Source organism: Xiphophorus couchianus, chromosome 13 (assembly GCF_001444195.1).
Source record: "Xiphophorus couchianus chromosome 13, X_couchianus-1.0, whole genome shotgun sequence".
Lineage (NCBI taxonomy): Eukaryota > Metazoa > Chordata > Actinopteri > Cyprinodontiformes > Poeciliidae > Xiphophorus > Xiphophorus couchianus.
Window position 1 is genome coordinate 29,783,206 of NC_040240.1, and position 24,043 is coordinate 29,807,248.

Consider the following 24,043-nt stretch of genomic DNA (forward strand, 5'->3'; position numbering starts at 1 on the left):
TAAAACTGTCATCATGTTGTGACAGTATGGTATGAGATAGACAATCTGTTTTTAAAAAAAATCAAGCTAATATTTCTACCATTATTAATTCACGGCTTACGGTCAAAAAGAACCAATCAGAGCCAGGAGGAGGGTCTTAATGCTATCAATCAACCTCGTGTTCGCTGCTCAGTGTACTAATGGTGTAAAAACATTTTACCATTAAAGAAAAACCGTTTACTCGCAGTCATTGTTGGCTATGCTAACTAGCATCAGCATTCACGGCAGGCTGTGCTGTGGTGAACCAGCTGTAGCTCAGCAAAGAGCAAGTGGGAGGGGTGAGAGTGATTGTCAGCGCTAAGGTCCTCCTCCTGGCTCTGATTGGCTGTTTTCGACTGAGTTGTGTATTTCTGTAGTTGGTACTAGGGGAATCAGGAGCTCTTTTCCCCCCACAGATTATCTGTCTTATATCATCACAACAGAATTTTAACTAATATGTAAGAAAACCCTTTTTTTTTCATTTAACTTTTTTTTAAAAATAACTTTCCAACTTTCTGGCCCAATATGTAGGATAATCTCCTCTGAACTGGACTGTCGGCCACTTACAAAGCTACGAAGACTTCCTCATGGCCGATGTGTATTCTGACAGCTTCTGACCATTTTTGACGGGAATCACTCCTGAGTGTATAAATAGAAACTCGAAGAGGAGGAAGAGGAGCTGTCATCCTTCAAGCTGACAGCCCTGATGAAACACAGCGCTCATAATTCAATGATGGAAACCTAAAAGGAGGGGAGGAAAAAAGAAAAGGCCCACACATTGCAAGAATAATAGACATCTTTATTGGGGTTACAGTTGTTCACACAGTCACTTTCTGAATTTGGGAGAATTCCCAGCATCAAGAAAGATATCTGGAGGATCGGAACGACACAAGAGTTTGAGTCAACAGACCCGTGTTAAGTATGTAACCAGTGAATGTCGGCACTAGTAATGCCGTCCTGACTGTCTTTTGTCCGCAGACTGGAACGGCGGGACAGCAGGTCCCCACATTCCTGGACCTGGCTCCTGGATACGGAAAGGCACCACAGCAGGCTACACCTAAGACCGCTTCATTGATCTCCACACAGTACTGCATTCCTGTGCAGGACTTCCTACAAAGGAGCCACCTCTCCTCTGTTTTATGCACAAGTAAGCTCCTATATGACAGGCAGTTATAAGGCGGTCTCAAAAGAGCTGGATATTTATTTTCTCTAATAGCAACGAATGAGCATCTTTTCTAATCCAGCTAATAGAAACAAGAAACCATATTTTGACTTAAGCATAAATGAAAGTGTTAGATATTTTTAAAAAGTGACATTTCTTTCAATAATGTTTCCCAAAACTACCTGACCCTGAGAGCAAGATGTCTCAGAACTTAAGAGTGTCCAGAAAATATTTGGAAAGATTTTTAACTGGTTTCCAAATGATCTTGTAATTAACGTAGTGCTGGGCGATATGATTTAAAAATAAACATGATTTTATCTTTTTATTCCAAAACTCGATTTCCGATTAAAATTTTTTCCCCCTTTGTTTTTTTTTTGCCACATACATATAAAAAGAAAGAAATAACAGAAGATATCTTGAAAATATCTACAAAAAAAACAAAAGCAGAAAAAACCTTAATATTTAATTCAAAGTTGAAATAAACAGAAGTTGCAAAACATGTCAAAAAACATCACTCTGAATGATGGAAACCCGAAGTGAAGAAAGATTTTCCATAAATTACATTTTCAAAACCAGAAAATTCAATCAAATCGATAAAAATCAACTTATTGGCCAGCCTTAAAGCAACATAATAAATGCAAGTGTGGCAAACGCATTTAAAAAAAAAAATCCTGAAATTGACTACATGGACTCTACAACAGCGTGTCATTTCCTCTGTTTTGCTGCTTTGATCTAAGCAGCACTAATGGAGACGGTCTGCAGCTGCAGATGATGAAACATTACTGCTGTCTCGACTTAAGCAGGGATGATTAACTCAAATTTGTTATCAACTCTGATTAAAGATAATTAGCTATTCCATACCCGCAAGAAACTATGAGAAATATACAGCACTAAATTAAAAGCTCTGCAAAAGTATTGGCACACCTTGAACGTTTTCCACATTTTTTTCACATTAAAATCATAAAAGGCTGCGTTTAATAGGATGTTATTCGATAGAGCAGAGGGGGTGAAACCTGTGGGGGTTTTTTTAACCTTCCATAATTTCTCTCAACAATTTGGCTAAAAAAAGTGGGGGAAAAAAAACAACACTTTTTTAAAAATATATATATCACAAATGCAAATGGAGCACTTTAGGGGCTTTTTTTGCAGACAGAATAAGTGAAGTATCAGTAATATTTAATTATTTTCCCTCATCATTGTGTGGTAAACTTTTTTCTGTTTAAATAATTAATTACGTAACATTTGTGACTATAAACGAGTTTCATTTAGTTGGACTGGGGGTAAAAACGGTTGTTTGGTTTATAAAGGTTGCAGACTCCTTGAATAGACCAAATGATAAGACTCGCCGCAGCACTACGCTGCCACCACCGTGTTCCTCCTCTCTAGTGTTGTCTATTGCATACAATAGATCCTGAAGATCCTGCTTGGACTTTGGAAAGGTTCAAGAGGTGTGAATACTTTTCACAAGGTCAAAGAGACGGAGACGATTACGAAAGACGACTTTCAGTTTCAAACCTTTTTCCTGCATGCATGCGACACACACATGCAGCGACACACACATGCAGCCATACATGTGCATGGTCTTCCTGACAGAATATGTAAAAAGTAGCACACAGTCTGTTTTAGGCACGGCTCTGCTGCAACCCTCAGCAGACGTTAAACGGAAACATGGAATACAAAGTACAATTTTAGTGTAAATGACTAAGATTTAAAAAGTCAAGATAATGTTTTTACAAAATGCCCGCTAAAATGGGCATTTTAGTGCCCATTCCCTATTTACAGGGAAGAGAGGCAAATTGTACACATGAATGTAGGACAGAGTGTTAGGGCCAGGCACAGAAAAAAATAGCTAATTATGAGAAAAAGTCACATAATATGAGAACAAAGTCACAATATTGCAAAACCAAAGACGTAAGGCAGCAAGTCGGAGTAATGTAGGAATAATGTTGCAATAACACAAATTTAGAATATTACAAGAATATGGTTGCAATATGAAAACGAGTCAGAATAGCACAAAAATTGATTTGCAATATTACCAGAATAAAGTGAGAATAAAGTCTAAATTTTCTGAGAAGAAAGTTGTAATATGAGACAAAAGTCGTAACAATACGAGAAAAAAAAAATCATGACAATCAAACCAGAGTGATATGGGAATAAAAAAAATGACAAAAAGGCAGAATGTGAGCATGAAGTTGTAATAAGACAAAGAAAAGAAATTGTAGTATTAGACAAATCTCGTATGACAAAGTCAAAACAATAAAACTCATAATATTTGAATAAAGCTATATTAGTAGAATGAAGTAGTAATGTTATGGTAACTCCTAGAGGAAAAATAAAAAAAATTAAAATGAGCAATGTTGGGCATCTTGTGAAGTTTTACTTTGCATTCAGATATACAAAGAAGCCATATTTAATGTCTGAACACATCAGCATTAAAATATCATCAGGAGCAGGACTTTGAAACAATTGTGTAAACTGAGTCTATTTCAAAGAAACCAAAAACAACATTTTTCTTGTCATTTTAAGACTTCCTTCTGATAATATTGCATCTTTATTCTACTAATATGACTTCATTGTCAAATTGTTATGAAAAAAAACAAAATCACGTATTCTGGCCCTAATACTCCGTCATTATCTGGCCCTACGAGCCAGATAATGTTTAGAAACAGGTACTCTCTCAACATCTGCAGACGACCTTTACAGGATGTTGGTTGGGTTGAATTTAAACTTTAAAAAGGCGGTGCGGATATTTCCCAGCGACTTTCAGCTCTGAACCGCTGAGCCGGGAAAGCAGCAGGAAGCGGCGGAGCTCGCTGAAACACTGAGCGATGGTTGGCGAGCGTGAAAAACCTGAGAATCCTTCTACCTGCTGCTGGAAGAGAGAGAGAGACAGAGAGACAGAGAGAGAGAGAGAGAGAGACAGAGAGAGAGGGAGAGAGAGAAACAGAGAGAGAGAGAGAGAGCTCCACGCTCCTTTGTCTCTGTTTGCAAACAATGACAGGATCTGAGTCTGCCCCCTCTACTCCGACAGCCATAGCAACGCATTTGTAGTGTCAACCGTTATGAGGAGAGAACATTTAATAGCAAAAGAAAAGAAAAAAAGAAAGAACGCTGAAAATGCCACGCCGTGGAAGAGATCTGCGATACAGGTCATGAATCAGGCACTGACTGATTTCTGTGTGAAAAATCAGTAATGAGCAGAAAGAAAACATCCCAGTGGGATTGTGGATGGTCACCCTAGAGATATCTATCACAGCCACATTCACCAAGGTCGCTACAATCGTCACACCGATGAGGTGTTGAAAACAGTACCGTGAGGTTAGACGTGTTCAAGGAATCTTTAAGAAAATATCTCTCTCAGAAGATGCCGACTGCTCGGTGTGTCGTGTACAGATAGGAAAATACGCTCACGTTGCTGTGGAAGAGCTACATTAGATCAAGTATGAAATGCTAGAAAGTTGCAATAAGGCAGCTAATGACGTTTGTGCTCCAGTATAAAAATGGCTTTCTGGAAGCACTGAAGATATCAGGTAAACACCCCCCATCAGTCTGAAAGCAAGGCATGAACTCTACTAGGCCAGAACTTCTTTACAATTAGTGTGAAGCTGTTATTGTCAAATGTCCAATAGCTGGAATTCATAAAAATGCATATGTGTGAATGGATATGAATCGTTGAGGTACAATAGCTTCGGCACTGCAGTCAGAAAAAAAATAAAAATAAACACGTTTCCTGTGTCCTCTCCCGGAGGTAGGCAGGCTTCAGGTCCTCGGTTACTGTTGCTCGACGCGGCGATGGCGTTCTTCAAAAGGTGGTTTGTGTTTGGTCGTGGCGCCACAGTGTGGAGGGCGGGGCGGATCGTGTGGATGTCGCGTCCGCCGCCTCGCCTGACCCCACCTGACCCGACCCCGGGTCATCGGATGTTGACGGCGAGAGCAACTGTGAGGACGATGCCCACGAGCAACAAGAACGGCAGCCAGGTCTTCAGGACGCCTGCGCAGCTGGACAGAGCACAGAGAACAAGCTGAGGACAGCAGAGTTTATGCTGCTGCAGAAAGATCAGACAGAGTAAACATCCAGAGGATTGATGAGCTTCCAGGATTGATGAGCTTCCAGGGTTGATGGACACGCTGTGCTTTCGTTTCAATTCTCATGTTAACGAGTCGATATCTTGAAACCAACCGCTGTTACCTGAGTGAAGTTGTCTTCACCCTGCCTTCTTCAAATCTAAAGAAATTGGTGTCACACATTTGTGCAGCAAAAATTTTCATTTGTACTTCTTTACTTTGAAGACATTAATCAAAGCTAAAAGGTCCAAAGGTCAGCCAGCACCCCCTCACAATTTCCAAATCTAACAAAATTGGTGTCAAATATTTGTGCTAAGTTTGTGCAGTAAAAAAACAAAACAAAACAAAAAAACAACAAAAATGAATTTGCGCCACTATAATTTTAAAGATATTAATGAAAAAGTTTCCAGCGGTCCTCTACACTCGATTACAATCTGGAATTTTGGAAGTAAAGTTATGCATTTTACCTAAAAAAAAACAAAAACAAAACGTAACCTTTTGACTCAAAAGCATGAAACGAGGTTGCATTAACAGAAAATCGTTTTTAGATTATGTTGTCATGCATTCTGTTTGGTCGTTCCTTAAATAAAGCACATTTCTATCCTTCATGTTATTTTTTTAGATCTTCTTCCATCTATATTATATGCAGTAAAAACAGCTTTGCTGCTCAGTTGTTAGGGTTGCTGCTGTATGGAAAAGTTGCTGTGAAACATAGTTTTTTTTTTAACAGAACTAGAGGTGTAGCAGTTTCTTGTAGAAATACCCAAAGGCCTTGTGAAGGTTTGCCCTATATAACTCATTATGCATCCTTAGAATCAGGGCGCCTTCCTCTCCTCTTTGCATCGTGGGACCCAGCAGGTTCAGACCCAGTGAAATCATGCCTGGGCCCTCGGGATCCCACTGAGGAACAGCGTTTATTTTCTCTTGCTGATTGTAAAGAAGCCAGCTGGACATTGTGGGCTTCTTGGGTGGAAAAAAAAGGTTCTGGGGCCTCATGCATAAAGAGTGTACAGTTTTCACACCTAAAACTTGGTGTACGGAAAAATTAAGAAAAGTGCGGCGCACAAAAAACATCGGATGCATAAAGCCGTGCGCACGCACGTGGCCGCGCACCTTTCCTTTATAAATCCTAATTTGTGGGAAATAGAGCGCAGCTGCTGGTCCGCCCTGTCACCTCCATAAATACATACTGTATGTAAATTAGTATAAGTACCCGGAAGTCTGCCACCATGTGAAGCAATAACCATGGCAACGTCCTTGTTCGGAGCAGTATAAGTATTTATAATAATAATAATTATATATTTTATTTAGGGCTGCACAGTGGTGCAGTTGGTAGCACTGTTGCCTTGCAGCAAGAAGGTCCTGGGTTCGATTCCCGGCCCGGGGTCTGTCTGCATGGAGTTTGCATGTTCTCCCTGTGCATGCTGGGTTCTCTCCGGGTTCTCCAGCTTCCTACCACAGTCCAAAAACATGACTGTTAGGTAAATTGGTCTCTCTAAATTCTCCCTCGGTGTCAGTGTGTGTGTGTGGTGTCCTGCCTGTCTCTGTGTTGCCCTGCGACAGACTGGCGACCTGTCCAGGGTGACCCCGCCTCTCGCCCAGAACGTTAGCTGGAGATGGACACCAGCACCTCCTGACCCCATTAGGGACAAGAGTGTTAGAAAATGGATGGATGGATATATTTAATCGCCTTATACGCAGATGATATCCTCATATTCCTTTTGTTCTGTCAATAATACGTGTGATTGCATACACACCTTGATCACCTTAAAAAGAATCAAACCTGTTGATTATTTTTAATCAGCAGGTTTGAGTTAATCTGCTGATCCAATTTTAGTGAGAATGAAATTACCCCATAGATGCATTTCATGCGCTTCGGCGCACGGACCGAAGCGTTACATCTTTATGAGACAAAAACTGAGAAAAAGTACTATTTACATTCGAGCGAGGTTTTCACAAACTTTTATTTTTATTTTCTTTATTTTGTGTGCGTGTTAGCTTATTGTTTGAGGATAAATGCAGTTCAGTTTCACCGTTTAATATTTTATTTTAAACAATAAAATGATAAAATCATGAAAAACCAATAAATCAATCAATAAAATATTAAAATCATGAAAAACATCGGGTTTCATGCTTCTTAGTCTAAATAACACCGAATGTCATCAGATTTCAGTGGATTTAGGGGAGTTTTGATGCTTTGTAGTTTGATATTGTCCACAGAAAACGTTTGTGTGGCTGCCGCACATTTTCACGCCAGTGAAAAATTGTGCATATATTTACGCAAACTTTGACGCAAAGTAAATTTTTATACATGCCGACTTGTACATAAAATATGGTGCCGCAAAATTTTTGTGCGGACGCACGCTTTATGGATGAGGCCCCTCGTGTTTAAAGACACTGTTACTTTCCCTAATAAGATTAAAGCTGACACCATTTCCTGATGGATTCAGGAAAATGGTATTTTACTTTTCAGTTTTTCACACTTTGTGAAGTTGTGTCCACAAACTTTAATGTATCTTGGTGGGTTTCTAAGAGACCGGTGTGACCGAAGAGTAGGTAAATATGATCAAACTTAAAGTACTCAGAAAATGTCAATGTTTTAAAATGAAACACACAAGTGAAATTTATCGACATGTTTGTTACTTTTATGTGGATAATGACAAATTAAGACAATATTTGGATAAACGAATAAGGTAGATTAATTTAGAAGAGCTTTTTGAACACCGCTGTGACAGGCTGACACAAAGCACCTATATTTTTTAAACTACCACCACACTATTTGGATTTTCTTTTTTTAAAGATTTTGAAATGTACCATTTATATCTTAAATTGGATTTAAGACACAAGTCTTAAATGCTGGTTTACAGTTTGATGCATGGAAATAGGGCTGCACAACATCCAAAAACGTGATTAAGATTCAATTGCTGACCAATGAGTTTAATCACCAGAAAGGCTTTATTCATAGACACTACTGTCTACAAGAGACATGTTTGCAGTTCTGGGGAAATTTAATTTGGGGGACAATTTTCCTTAAAATGATTCAAACATTGAATAATTCACCAATAGATGGACACTAATCAGATCCCTTCCCAATTGCAAGAGGTGTCCCCCAAGGACTTCTCTTTGCCTTAGTGCTGGAACCGGTTTGACAGCACAGGGATGTAAAGTGTTTAACAATCGCCTTATACGCAGATGATATCCTCGTATTCCTTTTGTTCCGTCAATTATCAGTTTCTGTTAGGACAGGAATTCTTCATTTATTTAGTAACATTTCAGGCTACGATTCATTTGCTGTAAATTGCAATGACAATATTGATTGTGATTAATACAGATTTGTCTGATGAGTTTATTTGTTCCTTCAGCAGTCTTTCTGAACTTTAGCATTTTGAACACATCAAGTTTGACCACGGAGTGCAGGAAATGTCTATCCAGAAAATATAACATCTGAACAAAAATTGCATTGAAGTAGTTTGTTGTAATTGAAACACTGCAATGATGATGATGATGGAAGACCTCTGCCTTACCCGACATATTTTCCGCGGATGAATGAGAGAAGGCAGAGGTTCACCATGTTCCATGAGGTGCTGTTCTCGTATCGCATCAGATTCAGAGCCATGGCCACATGAGAGTGACAGTTGTCACAGCACAGGTTGTGCTTTAGAGAAAGAGAAACATTTCAGCATTTTAAATTCATCCCAGCGATCTATAAATTAGATTAGAACCATAAAAGCAGCCTTTAGTTACCATCCTGTGCTTGTACTCCTCTGAGGCGTCGTGCACGGCCGTGTCCCAGGCGTTGGAGCCGCTGGCGTAGACTTTACTCACGTCAAGCATCCAGTACCTGCAGATCCAAAGAGGCGAGTTTGGATTTCATCGTTCCCATTAGGCGTTAGTTATTGCTGAAGGGCATGCTTACTTTGTGGGTCTCCCAAAAGCCATGTTGTCTTCCTGCAAAACATAAATATCATTCATCTTTTACCCTCTTTTCTGATCTTACAAAAAAAAAAAAGTGTTGAGGCATTTAGAAAATGGAAGTCATTTTGGTCATTCTAATTAACGTAAAACAAGAGAAGTTTGGTCTGATTCCACTTCAGACAAGGAGGAAAAGAAACATGTATGTGTCTTTTTATTCTGTGCATGTACATATCTGGATCCAGTTGTATTTATTTTACAAATGCAAATATTTTAATACAGGTTGAAGAAGTCATTTACCTCTCTTAATATTAGAGATGCACCAATCCTCCTCTGTCACTCCTGAGATATCTGAGGTTTAGTATCGGTCGATACCGATCCGATACAGAAAAACAGCTGAATTGACTTAAAAGGTTTCTTTCTTTAAACGCAGACATAAATGTAGTGAATTATACCACAGTACAGCACACTTAAATACACAAAATACACCTATTTGTTCAGTTATTGCAATTAGGAGTATAACAGTCTATGTAAAACAAATAATAAAGAAACTGACAAAAGATTGACTAACTTGGTTAAATATGTAAAAAAAACTGCAACCAACCTTCTATCAAATGGTTCAGATGATGCAATTAGGAATTATAAATAGAATATAAAAACAATAATAAAGCAAGCATAGAATTAAACTGAGTCGATCTGCCTTTATGGATCAGACACATTGTTGTCGACACCTATCTGGAATTTTTTTCAATATCGGGGCCGAGACAGTTTTTAATATCAGATCAGTGCATTTTTACCTAAAACAAATAGATCTGCTTCTTCTTTGTTTCAGAGCACCTGACTCATTACTCACTGAGACGAAGTACGGTCCAGCAAAGTCCCGGATGACTCCGGTGGAAGTGCAGATTCCCATGTGACCAATGAAAGGAAACAGCCATCTGGATGAGAAACGGGGGGCGGAGGGAAGAAACCCACAGGTATATTTATTTGCAGATTGATATTTGTGGACGGATATTTTACAGAGCGGATCTGGAGTCCATGCCTGAGACACTGAGGAAGAAGCTCGATGTTGTTCTGACACAGGAAAAGAAACCTCGTGTACCACCTACACTTTGGAAGTAATTCTAAATAACCTTAATGACTAATTTTCTTTAGTCACAGAAAATGATCAGGTTTATTTTGTTGCAAATTTATGACCATTCAACTGAAAATATCCACATTTAAATAAAAAAAATTTAAATATGTAAAATTAATCTAGATATTTCTACGGGGTTTTTTCCCCCGCAGAGCTTTACCCCTAAGTAGCAGTTTTCTTTATCCCTTGATTTACAATTACCCCTATACGCCGTTGTAGCTTTATTAGACAATATTAACTTAAAATGCTCATTAGAGCTATGCCTGAAATGTAAAAAATATGGATATGGTGGCTGACTTTATAGCAGGTTTGTCCAACCTTTATAGAAAATCGGCTTAAACATTATAGTCTGAGTGACTTAATATTGGAAATACAATTAAAAAAAAGAGGAAATAAATTACATATATCAAAAACTTTTCCATACTTTATTCAATAATAATGAAAACCTGAACTCTTTCAATTAAAATAAGCTTTTAGATATTTCTAGATGAAACAGTATAAACACTTTAGTAAGATAAAAGCCACTAGATGTGAAAATAAACAGCTTACATGTTTCCCATACATTTTTCATTCCTATTCATATTCCAGACTCAAATTTCCAGAGGTAACAATCCCATTTTAGCCAATTTGTAAAACATAAACTTTACTGGAAATATGCCTATGATGACGTTAGCTGGAGAAGGGCACCAGCACCCTCCAAGGGTGTTAGAAAATGGATGGGTGCATGTCTAAACATTAAACCAGCAAAAATTAACAAGAGACGATATTTTGCTTTTACCTATTCAAGTCCTGGTTCTTCTTCTTCTTCTTTAAACGCTATTGTTTTATAACATTCATATGCTTTATCGTTGCCATTTTTGGTATTCAGTTTATTCTGTCAAGACCTCACACTTACACATGTGTGGCCCCTGGTGGGGTCCCGACCCCAACTTTAGAAATGTTTGTCCGAGATCATTTTTTTCCTTTCCAACCCAGAACTTCAGTACAAACAGAAAGTAGCAGAAAATACGCTTAAGCCTTTCGGATTTCCAAGTTGTTCGCTTCCTGTATATCATACTTCTAATTTACTGTTTAATTATTTATGTACAGGACCCATTATCTCACACATGGCAATAGGAACGGTCAAAGTAATGACATTTTCTTTATTAATAAAGTGCAACAAATAGCAACAGGATGGTGCTGTTGTCCGTTTTGTTAGCAGGCTAAGCTAATAAAGCTGTCACTTTCCTACAAGGTGCAGAGGTTCCTTCAGTTAAAACAGACAGAGGGTGACGACCGGAACTCACGACAGCACGGGGATGGGCGTCCACACGATGCAGTGGGGAAAGCGGCTGATCTCCGGGGCCACTTTTTCTGACGCTAGATGATAATTCTTCATGCTGTCATTTTCAACAACATCCGCCATAGCCAGCTGAGGAGTACGAACTTCATTTGTCTCATAGCAACTGTGTCAAGTTACCGCCCAAGTCCAGGTCAGAAACCGGAATACACTGCATTCAGGATTTCACAATAAAAGTTTTCTGTAGTTCATATAAGCAAACAGCAAAGCTTCCGCTGATTTATTTATTTTTTTGTTTTAACAGCTTAAATAGTTTAAATAACATTTAGTTTATTTTCACTTGTCTACATGAAAATAGTTTAGTATTTCTATGACAATAAATGCTAAAATGTTTTATTCTGAAAAATGCAGTCAGGTAAGCTAATGAGTACTTAGCTTACCTGACTTTCATTCACTAAGCGCAGTTGTCCAACAGACAGCTAAAGAATATCATTACACTGTAAACACAGCGTATTAATTCTTTTGCAAGACAGTTAAAAAAAAGATGAATTAAAATAATAAAAATTAAATTTAGTAAGTGTATTCCAGAGGAAATAAGTCGTTTAAATGCACAGAACAAAAGGCAGGTAGAGCTATTTTAAGAGTAGCATTACTTAAACGTGTTCTTACTCAAATTAAAGTATAAAGTAGTCGTAAAAAAAAAACCTTAAGTAAAAGAATGAAAATATTTGTTAAAAATGCTTCTTAAGTACTGAGTAACTAATTTAATATTTTTAAATGATGTAATCAGATAGACAAAAGTATAAATGTACGTGCAACAAATTCAGGCAGAAAAAACACTTTTCTAAATGAATAATAATGAATAATACTTTTTCAACATTAAACTTGTGAAACCAGCACATACAACTGGTAGTAAATACATTTTAAAGTATCTTCTTACTGTTTACTGTATTTGCACAGCAGGCTCAGCCAATAGATAATGACAATTAAACAATGAAGCTTATGTTAAAAAAACAACAAAAACAAGAAACCTTACTTAAATATAAACCTTCAGAGTTTGCCTGGAATGGATCTTGTATAATATAAAGCCTTAGTACAGATATTAAGCTTCACCGGTAATTTAAAATAAAAGGAATAGACAAGCAATAAATTCAATTATCAGTCTAGGGATAATTGACCAACTGACTGCTACATTTCATGAGCTTATATTTGTTGTTTTAAAAGCTAAACATCCATCCATCCATCCATTAATTTGTTCATCCATCCATCCATCCATCCATCCATCCATCCATCCATCCATCCATTTGTTCATCCATCCGACTTCCCCTGTCATTGGAAAAAGTAACTGCATTATTCCTTACAGGGCTAAATTTAGAGGAAAAAGGGCCCCTGGGCTTTATTTGTAAATATATATATATATTTGAAATGAGTTAAATAATAAATTTTTTGAGAGTTTGGTAAATTAAGTTGCAAGTTCACATTTGAACTTTTAACAGCTAAAGTATGCAGAGCCTCTTAAAGTACTGTAAAATGGCATAACTTACTGTAGTCCTACCACAGGATTACTGTAATTCCATTATATCAAAAATATAATGAAATTGCAGTAACCATGTAATTTAATTACTGTGCTATTGTAATACAATTACAGTAAAACTAATAAACTTGCAGTAAGATTGTAGTAAAAAGCACAGTAAAAATGTACGGCAATAAAATTACAGTATAACAGTAAGAAATTTACAGTAAGGTTACTCTAAAAAAAATGACAATAACTGGCTGGCAACCCTGCTGCCAGTAATTTACTGTAAATTCTACAGTGACTTTTTTAACAGTGTAGAAGGTGGAGGGTGGGACGGCGGAGGAAAGCCCTTCTCAGCGCTGCTGTGCCGTCTTCACCAAGGTTGTCTGGAACGTGCTCCCCCCCAGGAACTAAGATTTTCAGATTTTATAATTATCTACTGATGAATTTCTAAACTATCTTGCTTAAAATAATGAATAGGTTTTAGATTAAAGTCAGAACTGAAGTCAACAGTGAATTTTAACAATTCATCCAGTATTTGTTTTCACTAATCTCCGTTTGCCGGCCAACTTTTTAGCTACAGTTTGCACAGATCTATTTTTAACCATCAAAGCCTCAATATGGAGAGCTCCAACAGGATCCCCATCCAGCAAGCCACAAAAGTGTGTTTTCACGCCAGCACAGCGAGCAGTCTGCAGCGAAGTGGAGGATCTCCAGCTATCAAGCTATCTGATAGCTGGAAACCGGAAGCAGAGATGAACCCATGGGATCTGCTGTGGCCCCATGTACTCCACAGTGGGCCCCATTAGATGTGACAGGTGATAAAGTGTGCAAAGAGCAAAAACAAACCACTCAGCAAAAGTTGGGAGACATTGATAAACGAAGTCGGGGCGAGCTCATCAGGCGGGGAACCTGGGGGAATTCTCCGGCAAAATGCCACCTCGATATCTTGCTGAGCCATCCAACCCAATTAGGCCAGAGGATGGGCTGCTTTGTGGAGTCTAACTTAGATACATCTTCTTCTTTTCAGTCAAAGGGGTTTGAAAAGCAAAATGCCAAGTGTCTGTGGGGCCCCCGGTTTGGCTCCGTTGTTACTGAGCCTCGCGAGTGGAACCGGGTCAAATTCTGAACTTTCGCAAACATATCTCGAACATAATTGTTGAAAAGTTACAGTTTGTGTTGCTAGAGGGAGCCAACAGAACTATTGTTTTAAAGCTGAGCAGAACTTTCTCTGCCAAACGTTTCTACAGGAACGTTTGTAGAATAAAAATGCTGATTTATTTACAGAATTTATACAATAATTCTATGAAATAAAGCATTGTCCAATGACTACGTATTTGCTTTCCGATCCGACCTTGTCCTTGCCTTTGTAATGAGGACAAGTTTTAACTCAAACAATAAAGCTTCTTATTGTGCTTTATAGAGAAACAATGCAGCACATTAAGCTTTCAAAATTCTTTAATCAAAATCTTGATCTGTTTAAATGTGGAGATCTTTTTGTGAATATCAGTTCAGTGTTTGTTTTTGTTTTTCTTTTACAGAAATAGTCAATGAATTGAATTTGCTTGGGGATTTTAAAACATAGTTTTTAAAGACTCAGTCATAAAATAATTTAATTCAGTCAGTTTTTCATGTTTCACCACTTATGTGGTATGCAGAGGTATTTCTATCACAGGTACACCTCACCTGTGAGATCAAGAACAAATCCTAAGAATCACTTTGTATAGTTGTTAAATGATTAATTAGTAACTTGAAAAATTAGAACTGTATCAAATACTTATTTTAACCATTATTTATACCCAGTTAATAATATGGGCATCTGGAAAAAATAAGAGGTTCATGTTAAGTCTTGATTTAAAAGACGAGGTTATGTGAGGTATTTCGGGGTAGGCAATAGCCTCTTCTCAATGGAGTGGGTTTAATCAGTTCTTCCCCAGTCGGTCTGACCAGTTTCTTCTCCATTTGAAAATACTTTGCAGTTCTTCCCTGTTTTTTGGAGCCAGCTCAGGTGTGGTGTAAGTCAGACCAGGCCGGGTATTGTGTGCTAGCGATTTGATTGGCAGCAGATTGTATTCGCTGATTGGCCCGTGAATTTACATCAATAACATCTCAACCACTATTTTCACTTTGCAAAACACTTTAATTTTTTTATTATTATTATTTTATTTGTATTTATTTATTTATTGTCTTTTATCTACTGAGTGTCTGCTGGGAAGCAAAGATTAGGAACAAGTTGTGTAAATTTAAATAAGACAGTGCCAGCTTTAAAACTGCAGTATGCCACTTTTATTATTTTTTTAAATAAATGTGTTTGACATATTTGTTAAAACTGTCACCATGTTTTGCTTAAATCATCTTCTGGCAATAAACAAGTTTTGCAACAAAGAAGAATCTTTACCCTGTGCTGTTCTTCAGCATGAGAGAAAAAGTTTCATTAAAAATCGCTACATGCCAGTACAGCTATCACAATTACTATGTTCAATGGAGTCCAACTAAAACTGAGGCTTTTGCAAGAGGAAGCACTGCCCCTGTGTGGACACTCTGAAGATGACACCAGGAACATTAAATTGACCTTAAAACAGGTTAAGCAAATGTAGGACATAGACCTTCATGCAATTTCCCTGTTCTGACATGTCCACCTTTCTGTTCTACATGTCCTCAGTCTCTATGTATGTGTTTGGTTCAGGATAGATTCACTCGTTTTGGAAATGTTGTTCAGAACGGTACAAATTTGACCAACGACAACAGGTGGCTGATAACCTGCAGCAAACACCCTTATCCTGTTTTTGTGGCTTATAATAACCGACTCAAAATGCCAGAAATTGTGAGCTTTTCTGCTAAAAAGCAAAACGTGTGAGATCCTTCTTATGTTTTGGATCAAACATGAGCTGCAGACCCATTTTCTACAAAAATCTGATTGAAGTATTTCATGTTTTGTTCTTTCTTACACACGTAGATGTACAAAAAACAGAATCACAATTAAAATAATTTTTGCACTGTATTTAAGAGTCAATTTGTGTCACTGAAGTATCTTTCACTTTACAATGTTGGCCAAAGTGGCAATATGTTTGGACACTACTGATCTAGGCTATATGCGTGGACATAATTGTTGGTACCCTTCTGCTAATGACCACAAAGCTGACAACGATCACTGAAATGTCTTGAAACTGACAAAATGACCAATCCAAATCAAAAATAGCTGACAATGAACCAGTGAAAATCAGTCGTTGCTTTTGGAATAAGGTTCAATAGAATCAGTTAAAGTAATGAACTAATGAAACAGGCCTGGACGAGATTGAAAACACTGCACTCCAACTACTTTCAATACTTCTGCTCCATCTATCCATTTCTCTCTCATATACATCTATTTTTAGTGAATGTGCAATCTTACTATGCAAGCGCGGTTGATAACAGGAAGTGTCAAAATGTTTAAGTGAGATAAACAGGGGAGGAGTGTTGAACTGAAACCTTAAAGCTCTGGGTTTAAGTAAGAGAACACTGCAAAAATGAATGTGGAGCTCAGTCGATCACCTTCCACGAGTTATTGTTACATCAGAAATTATTTTCTAAACTTAAAAATGTATTTCTGCTAAAACAAAAATGTTACATTAGAAGTTTTCTTGTTGAACAGAAAGCATAGCATTTTCTGGAGGGCCTGAAATAATCTTTTACAGAGATCGCCATTACCTAATAACCACTTAAACACCTACTATGTTTTGATTCATATGTATATTTGTTACTTTTTCAGACAAATTTTTCATGTCATTAGAAGAACTTTATGTTTATGTGAGTCACGTGCTCAGAGCAGGCGTCTGTATCTCTTTCCAGGGCATGTCCAAGCTGATTCGTCTCTTCATGTGGAATGCCAACCATGACAACAAAATGCACCAGTTTCCTAGCCACCAGGTAAATGGTGCCAACTCATAAAAGTTCCAAACGGACAAAAGCTAAGCATATTTAAATAAGGAATTGTTGCACCTCATCAGAGCCTACTCTGTCCTCTTTATTGTGTAAATTATCAAGTGGATGCCTCCACTTGTCTTCAATCAGTAGAGCCTCATTTCACAATCACATCAGGCATAAATATTTACACAGCAAGCCTTTCTCGTAGTTTGGAGAGATTCCAAACTACTGGAAAGATGTCAGAGAGGAAACCAAACCTGTACTGGGGAGGAACAATATCACACAGAATTCAAAAAATTCTGAGCCATTTCCTGACTTCAGAAACATAAACAAAACCAATATCATATTCTGTTTATACAATGTGGTCTTAGAGGTTTGTGTGTTGCTCTGTATGATGTACTCTATTTCATGTATGTGTAAACTGTAGACAACATGACAGCACACAGTCACTCACAAAAAATGTTAGCAGCACTCCACACCCACACAGACTGGATGTTTTCACTTGCTTTGCAGAAATGCCCTGAACCACAGACATGAGCTGGGACTTTGAGTTTGAATGTTATTTGTAATATTACAGAAGATTTAAAAACTTGAATTAGCTGGTTAGGTAAAATTAGAATGCTAGCTGAATTCTTTTTAGGCTTCAGAAACAGCACTAAATAGTAAATTCAGAGGTAGAATGTTTTGGTATATTTTTTTATGAATGAAGGAGGTCGTTTTGTCTTGAGTTGGAGTTTTTTAGTTGTGATTTCATTTCGTATACTTCTTCCTGCTTCTCCCGCTACTCAAGTAGATTACCTTTTCCGGTGTGTTTTTCAAAATTAAACAAACTTTTCTCGAAAAAAAATGTAATAGGGTGTTACAGTTTCCTCACCTGAACTAAATTTACTCCTCCGCCGTTTTAAAAACGTTAATATGGCATAATAACTAAAAGACGAGCTTGTTTAACAAACAGACCGAGAACGGACGACAGAAAAACAAGGGAGACATTTGTGCTTTTATTGTTGCAGAAAGGAAGGGAAACTTCCGGGAGGAGGTTGAAAGCAGCTTGGTGCACAATTCTCACATTAACGACCTAATCTGTTGAATGTCGTCTGTCTGCGGCTGGGCGAAGAAAAAGAGTCTGCTGCGGAAATAAGGACAACAAGGTAAAAATATGGTTATTAAATGAGCTCTGTTAAACAGGACCTGTCGTTTTTGTAGCTGTTATAATTTACCGAGTGGGTTATGACTGAACTTCACAGCTCTTTACTCATTAAAGTGCCATTAATGTGATGGCACACCTCGCACGGGTTACTGTTTTATCACGCACGAGCAAGCTCCTGGCTGACAGGTAAGAAAACAAACCAGTAAAAAGCGAAGTAGTGGCCAAAAGGAGGGGCTTGCTGGCAATTGTCTTGTTTCTTTAACTGAAATTATTATTTTTTTATCTACTTGGAGGATGCGATTCTCTTTTTAGCTTAAAGTTGGAATCGGTTGGTAGCTAGTTTGTCCAGGCTGAAAAATGTAACAATTTTCTGTCCAATTTTGAGAAATATGGATTCCGTGACATCTAAATGTTTGCGTGCAACAATAACAACCCCTAACCCGCTGTTACGACAGACAATTCAATCAAAAATGCTCAAAATTCTCTTATGACCAAAATAATAACCAAGCACCCTGAAGGAAAGTCTGATCCGAAAGTGGTAACCATGGAGACCGCAGTGATGGGCTATGCAAGTGATCGACTTCCATCAGCTGGGGTCTCTAGGAGGGGTTAAGTGGTGGCATTAGAGGTAACAAGGTTAACAGGCAGTTTCCGGAGTGTCTGACAGCCAATTAAAATGGGGAATGACGTCAGAAGGTACGCAGGACAGCATTCATTAATGGTGTTTTCGTTATGCACTCAATCTAGACAATCTATGTCGAAGTTTTCACACCATCTTTTTTATGACGTTACAACCACAAATTTGAATGTTGAATGGGATTTAATGTGATAAATCTACACTAACAGTGTCCAAAGTCCAGACCTAAATCCAACAAAGAATCTTTAGCAAAGACTCGGGACTGAATATAAACGTTTGCCACACGTTTCACGTTTTTCTTTGTAAATAAATTTGAAAACCGTGTCTCGTTTCTATTCCAGTGCCCAATGTGTGTTGGTCGTTCACGTAGAATTACAATAAAAAGGTTGTGATTATAATTTGACTAAAGTTGAAAGGGTAGAATAGCTTTCAAATACGAAGTTTTAAGTATCATAAATTGTAATTAGCTTTATGTAATATATGTGGCAGGAAATAAACTCTAGGGCAGGGCTCAGCCACCTTTACAATTCCAGAAACCAAATTTGACTTTGGTGCAGCTAAATAAGACTTGTTTTTAAAAAGACAACATAATTTTTACTTGATAAATGTCTGCTTCAGGGAAATTGTCCCTTCTAAAGTACCCCATTTTATTTCTAGATTTAGATTTTAAGATAAAGATAAGATTTTAAAAATTTGCAGAACAGAAGATGGGTACATTTCCTTCTGTGGGACGTTGAAATGTATTGAAAACGGAAATGGAAAAAAAGGACAATTTCTAACTGAATAACAAAAAAAAAAGATAAAGAAACAATACCTCTAGTATTTTTTGTGTGATTATGTCATGGAATACCAAGTTATTAAGTGAAAACAATAAGCGTTTACCAGTATTTGTTATTAAAGTTTTATTAAAAACATTAGCTGATTATCATTTTAAACCAGAGTTATTCAGAGCCACTTTTGACTCCGGAGCTGCAGGTTGCAGACATCAGTGTGTTTATATAAATGACATTGACTCCCTTTTCTGCAGGGTCCACCCTTTTGTCGTCAGCACAGGCAGCCATGGCGACCATGGTGATGGAAAGCATTGGGCGAGTGTTCATCAGCCGGCAGCAGATCCGGCAGGTACCCCGACTGCTGACCAAGGCGGCGCCCTCCATGCCCGGCACCGTCACAGACTCCGAGGTTCCTGCCTACTTCAGGGAACGCTACATCTCCGCGGGTTACAGACCGCTCGAGCAGAGCTGGCGCTACTACTTCCTGTCCCTGTTCCAGCGCCATAACGAGACCATAAATGTCTGGACTCACCTGCTTGCCTTTTTATTGCTTCTAGTTAAGCTTCGCCAACTTGCAGACATGGTGGACTTTGTCAATGACCATCATTCGTGGCCCTTGCTCATCCTCGTTCTGTCTTCCCTAACTTACTCAGGATTCAGCGTATTAGCTCACCTGCTGGGTGGAAAATCTGAGCTGTGTCACTACTTGTTCTACTTTCTGGACTATGTTGGGGTAGCGCAGTACCAGTACGGCAGTGCTGTGGTTCACTTTTACTATGCAGTAGATGAGACCATGCACAGAAGCATGCGAGGACTCTTCATGCCTACTGCCACCATCCTTAGCTGTCTGTCTTGTCTTGGATGTTGCTATGGGAAATACTGCAACCATACCCGACCTTGTTGGGTGCGTAAGGTGTGCCAGGTAGTCCCCTCAGCGCTGGCCTATATGTGGGATAGCAGCCCCGTGGCTAAGAGACTCTTGCTTTGGTCCAACGATGATCTGGCGGTCGCCTACCACTTCGGTCAGGTGGCATTCTTTCTCAGCTGCTCTTTCTTCTTCACCTTCCCCCTGCTGGAGCGCTACCTCCCTGGACGGTGTGATTTTGTGGGCCAAAGTCACCAGGTGTTCCATGTTTTGCTCTCTTGCTGCACTTTCTGTCAAATCCATGCTTCCTACTTGGACTATGTGCACCGCGGGCAACTTTATTTACGTCTGCATGAAAGCGACGATGCCGCTCTCTTTGTGGGATTGTATGTGCTCACACTGGTTGGATGTGCACTGATCACGGCCTTCATGCTGAGGAAAGTTAAACATGTTCTTGACTTCAAACTGAAGTTAAAATAAAGAAGTAGTCAGCTTGGGATCTTAGTGCCTTTCCTAACAGAAAACAACATATCTGGAGGGATTTCCTTTTATTAACAAACTGGACTAGGATGGGGTTTTTTGTGTGTGCATTTCTATTGAGATTTCTTTAACTTATTACTGAAATAATAATATCACTGCCTCATTACATTGCCACTGCACTGTACTGCTATAACTAAACATAGGAACTGTGTAGCTGCCATTGTTGAGTTTTTAGCTTGTTTAATGCTCTGAAGGAATGGTCCTATTTGGGCATAATTTGGTGCACATGCAGAAAAGCGATGGGTGGCATCACTATCTAGTCACCAGAATGTCTGTTCAAAACAGCAATGGAAGGTCACCAGACACAGAGCATGTATCCTAGAACTATTTGGGAGTGTTACAGGATCAAAATGGAGTCTAATGGTCTTTTTCCACTAGCACTTTCTCAGCGAGACTCAACTCGGCTCTACTAGTAATGGTTACATGATACCAACCCTTTTTTCAATAGTTACTTTGCTGGGGATGCTAAGCGTGTGGAGTCTTGCTGAAAACACATCTGAAGACTGTTGCCCTCTGATTGAAAGGTGGCGCACATGATCCGCACAAAAACCTTAGGCAGGAGGCCAAGTCGCAGGGGGTGGGAACGATGCAATTGGTCCGAGCTCCTGGCTTCAACACAAGTTCAATGCATCAACTGTAAACCTGTTAGCCTACAATACACTGGGTGAAACCCTGGGGAGTCACTGGTTGTATCACAAGAGTGATTCCCTTCCACTAATCAGACCCGCCATTTGTAAAGACCCACAACGCCACTGAGCGTAGTTTAAGGAACTTTAAAGAAATTGGCAACATTGAAAACAACACCATAGACTGTGATTTAAGGTGCAGATTGTTTTTCTGCTCATGCTCTGTTGGTGTCACATACAGATCACGTCGTGCTACTTTTGGACTTTAATACTCAGTAGTAATGTTGAGTAGATCCAAGCTGAGCCGAGTCAAGTCGAGCGTACCAGTGGAAAAGAGCTGAACATTGGGTTGCATAACACTGTTTGCATGACTCGCCTAGTTTAATCTCCTTCCATGAGCAGATGAAGGAGGAACGAATGTTAATCGTACAATGCAACCACAAACCCTTTATGTCACTTCTTTAAGCCACCATCATTTTTTTAATGATATCCAAGGCAGCCTCTAACTAGTGACCTTCCTATTCTTCTTCTTAATGACTGATGCTACTGTGCAACTGCCTGATTACATTTTGATTCCAATCATGATGCCACCCACTGTGCCTCTGGAGCCTACGGTGTTTGGACTGAAATCATTTCTAAACACATCACTGGTATGTGCACCAAAATTAAGTCTTCATAGACTAATCCAGTTGGATCCGTAGCTATTTTTAGCATATTAAATGTACATTTTTTAGTTTTTTATTTACAGTAGGAGACACTATATTTTCGTTTTTATGATGATCAGTTTAAATATAGGGTATGGTCAAATGATAGCAGAGATGTGACATTCCTCTTGAAAAAAATGAAGCTGAAAATATAAATAGTTTTGCTCTGAGAAGTTAATGCTCTGTTTTGTGTCAGTCTTAATAAGGCAGCACTGATTGAATGTTGCTTTTAAAAAGGCATTTCCCCTGTTTTCCACAAAACGTCATCAGACGATGTGGGGTGGCCAATCACTTGAAGCTTAAGGATTTAAGCTCTCATTGTTTTATCGATGTAGGTTTTAAATTTCTGAAATGGCACCTTAAAATGTTTTCCACTGTCAATCTGAGGTTTATATCCTGTTATTTTTTTGTGAGTGTTTGTACGTTGTTCCATGAAGATCACGATTTCATATCATTTAGATGGAATTTTCTTTCTGCCAATATTGAATGTATTTTGTCACGGAGGGGATGGTTGAGTCATTTTGAAGTCAGATCTGGTAAGAAGTTAAAAGGCTTATATCTTCAGTAGATGCCTCTATTGGTATCTTCATTTAGTAGAATCCCGATTACAGTGGATCCCGGCGTATTCGCAGTTCAGAAGTCGCAGATTTTTCCATGGAACTCCAAATTATTATGTTAGCTTCAGCCTCCAGAAACAACTCACCGGGATCTATGGTAAATGAAGACACCAGTAGAGTTACATTCTGCCGGGCAGACACTAACAACAACTTTAACATTTCTGAACTATCTCCTGTGGTGGTCATGAGGGATTTATTGTATTACAAAATAAACGTGCCTTTTTTTGTTAACATATTACAACCTGTATAATGTCTAAAGAGCTGTACTGTGCCTTTTGTATTTTCTCTGTTTCCCTTGAGTGCTTAGTAAAACTCTGATACACTGTGGTACTTTGTGTTGCCTCTGCATCTGTTTTACAAATGTGAGGTTTGATCTGACTCTTCACCACCAGCTCCTCTTTCTCAATCACTACATAACTCTGGTTCTTTTCTAATCTGAGATTACAAGACATGTCTGGACTAGTTCCCTGACTGCCTGATGGTTTCTTTTGTTTTGCTCCTGTAGCCTGCGGTGTACAATGGCTAGGCCACGAAAAGAATGCTCTACCAATGAATAGCAACGATAAAACGTAATATTTTAGAAAATAAGCTTATCAGATGTAGAAAGCTGCATGTTCAGTAAGAAGTTCAGAAATGTTTCTAGGTACAGCAGTCCTTCACCATAGCCCTGGTATGAGATAAGACATAACATCCTTTCAACACGCCATCTTCACTGCAGTCTTTAAAATGCAATATAACACACATGCAGCCTTGTTCTAGAAACTTAAGTTGACTCATTTGTTTAGAAAATGAAACTGTAATTATCATTTGACACAAATCAAATACCAAACCTCATAGGTTTTTCTAAAAGAATCAGTTGCTGGTTAATTGCTCTCAATGGTAATCTCATATCAAATGTTACTGTAAGCAGCGTTTCAGTTATTTACATATTTTACAGAGAGCTTTTTAAAGGGATGTGATGGACCTGATAACAGTTGAAAGTCTGTTACATTTGAGCGGTTAGGTGGCTTTCCATTTGTGTCAAGTTTCCTTTGGAAAAATGGAGGCGAGCGGGGTCAGGAATACAATGTTTGTATCCATCACCTAGGTGATTTCCTCTAAAAGCAATGTTTTCTGACCCCTCTCTGATTCCCATGGCAACTTT

At 38.5% G+C, this 24,043-nt stretch overlaps 2 protein-coding genes across 2 annotated transcripts; one reads left to right on the forward strand and one right to left on the reverse strand.

Moving 5' to 3' along the window:
- Window positions 1–796: 796 nt before the first annotated feature.
- tmem222b (transmembrane protein 222b) lies at window positions 797–11,778 on the reverse strand. Its single transcript, XM_028035813.1, has 6 exons — window positions 11,579–11,778; window positions 10,011–10,095; window positions 9,162–9,193; window positions 8,990–9,086; window positions 8,770–8,900; window positions 797–5,179 (listed from the first exon to the last, which is right to left on the reverse strand). Exons 1-6 carry the CDS (start codon window positions 11,695–11,697, stop codon window positions 5,092–5,094), a joined length of 552 nt encoding a protein of 183 aa, XP_027891614.1. The 5' UTR covers window positions 11,698–11,778; the 3' UTR covers window positions 797–5,091.
- paqr7a (progestin and adipoQ receptor family member VII, a) lies at window positions 9,997–23,226 on the forward strand. The gene is made up of 4 exons (XM_028035811.1): window positions 9,997–10,134; window positions 16,916–16,993; window positions 18,001–18,138; window positions 19,802–23,226. The coding sequence occupies exon 4, from the start codon at window positions 19,834–19,836 to the stop codon at window positions 20,890–20,892; it is 1,059 nt and encodes a 352-aa protein (XP_027891612.1). The 5' UTR covers window positions 9,997–10,134; window positions 16,916–16,993; window positions 18,001–18,138; window positions 19,802–19,833; the 3' UTR covers window positions 20,893–23,226.
- The last annotated feature ends 817 nt before the right edge of the window (window positions 23,227–24,043 follow it).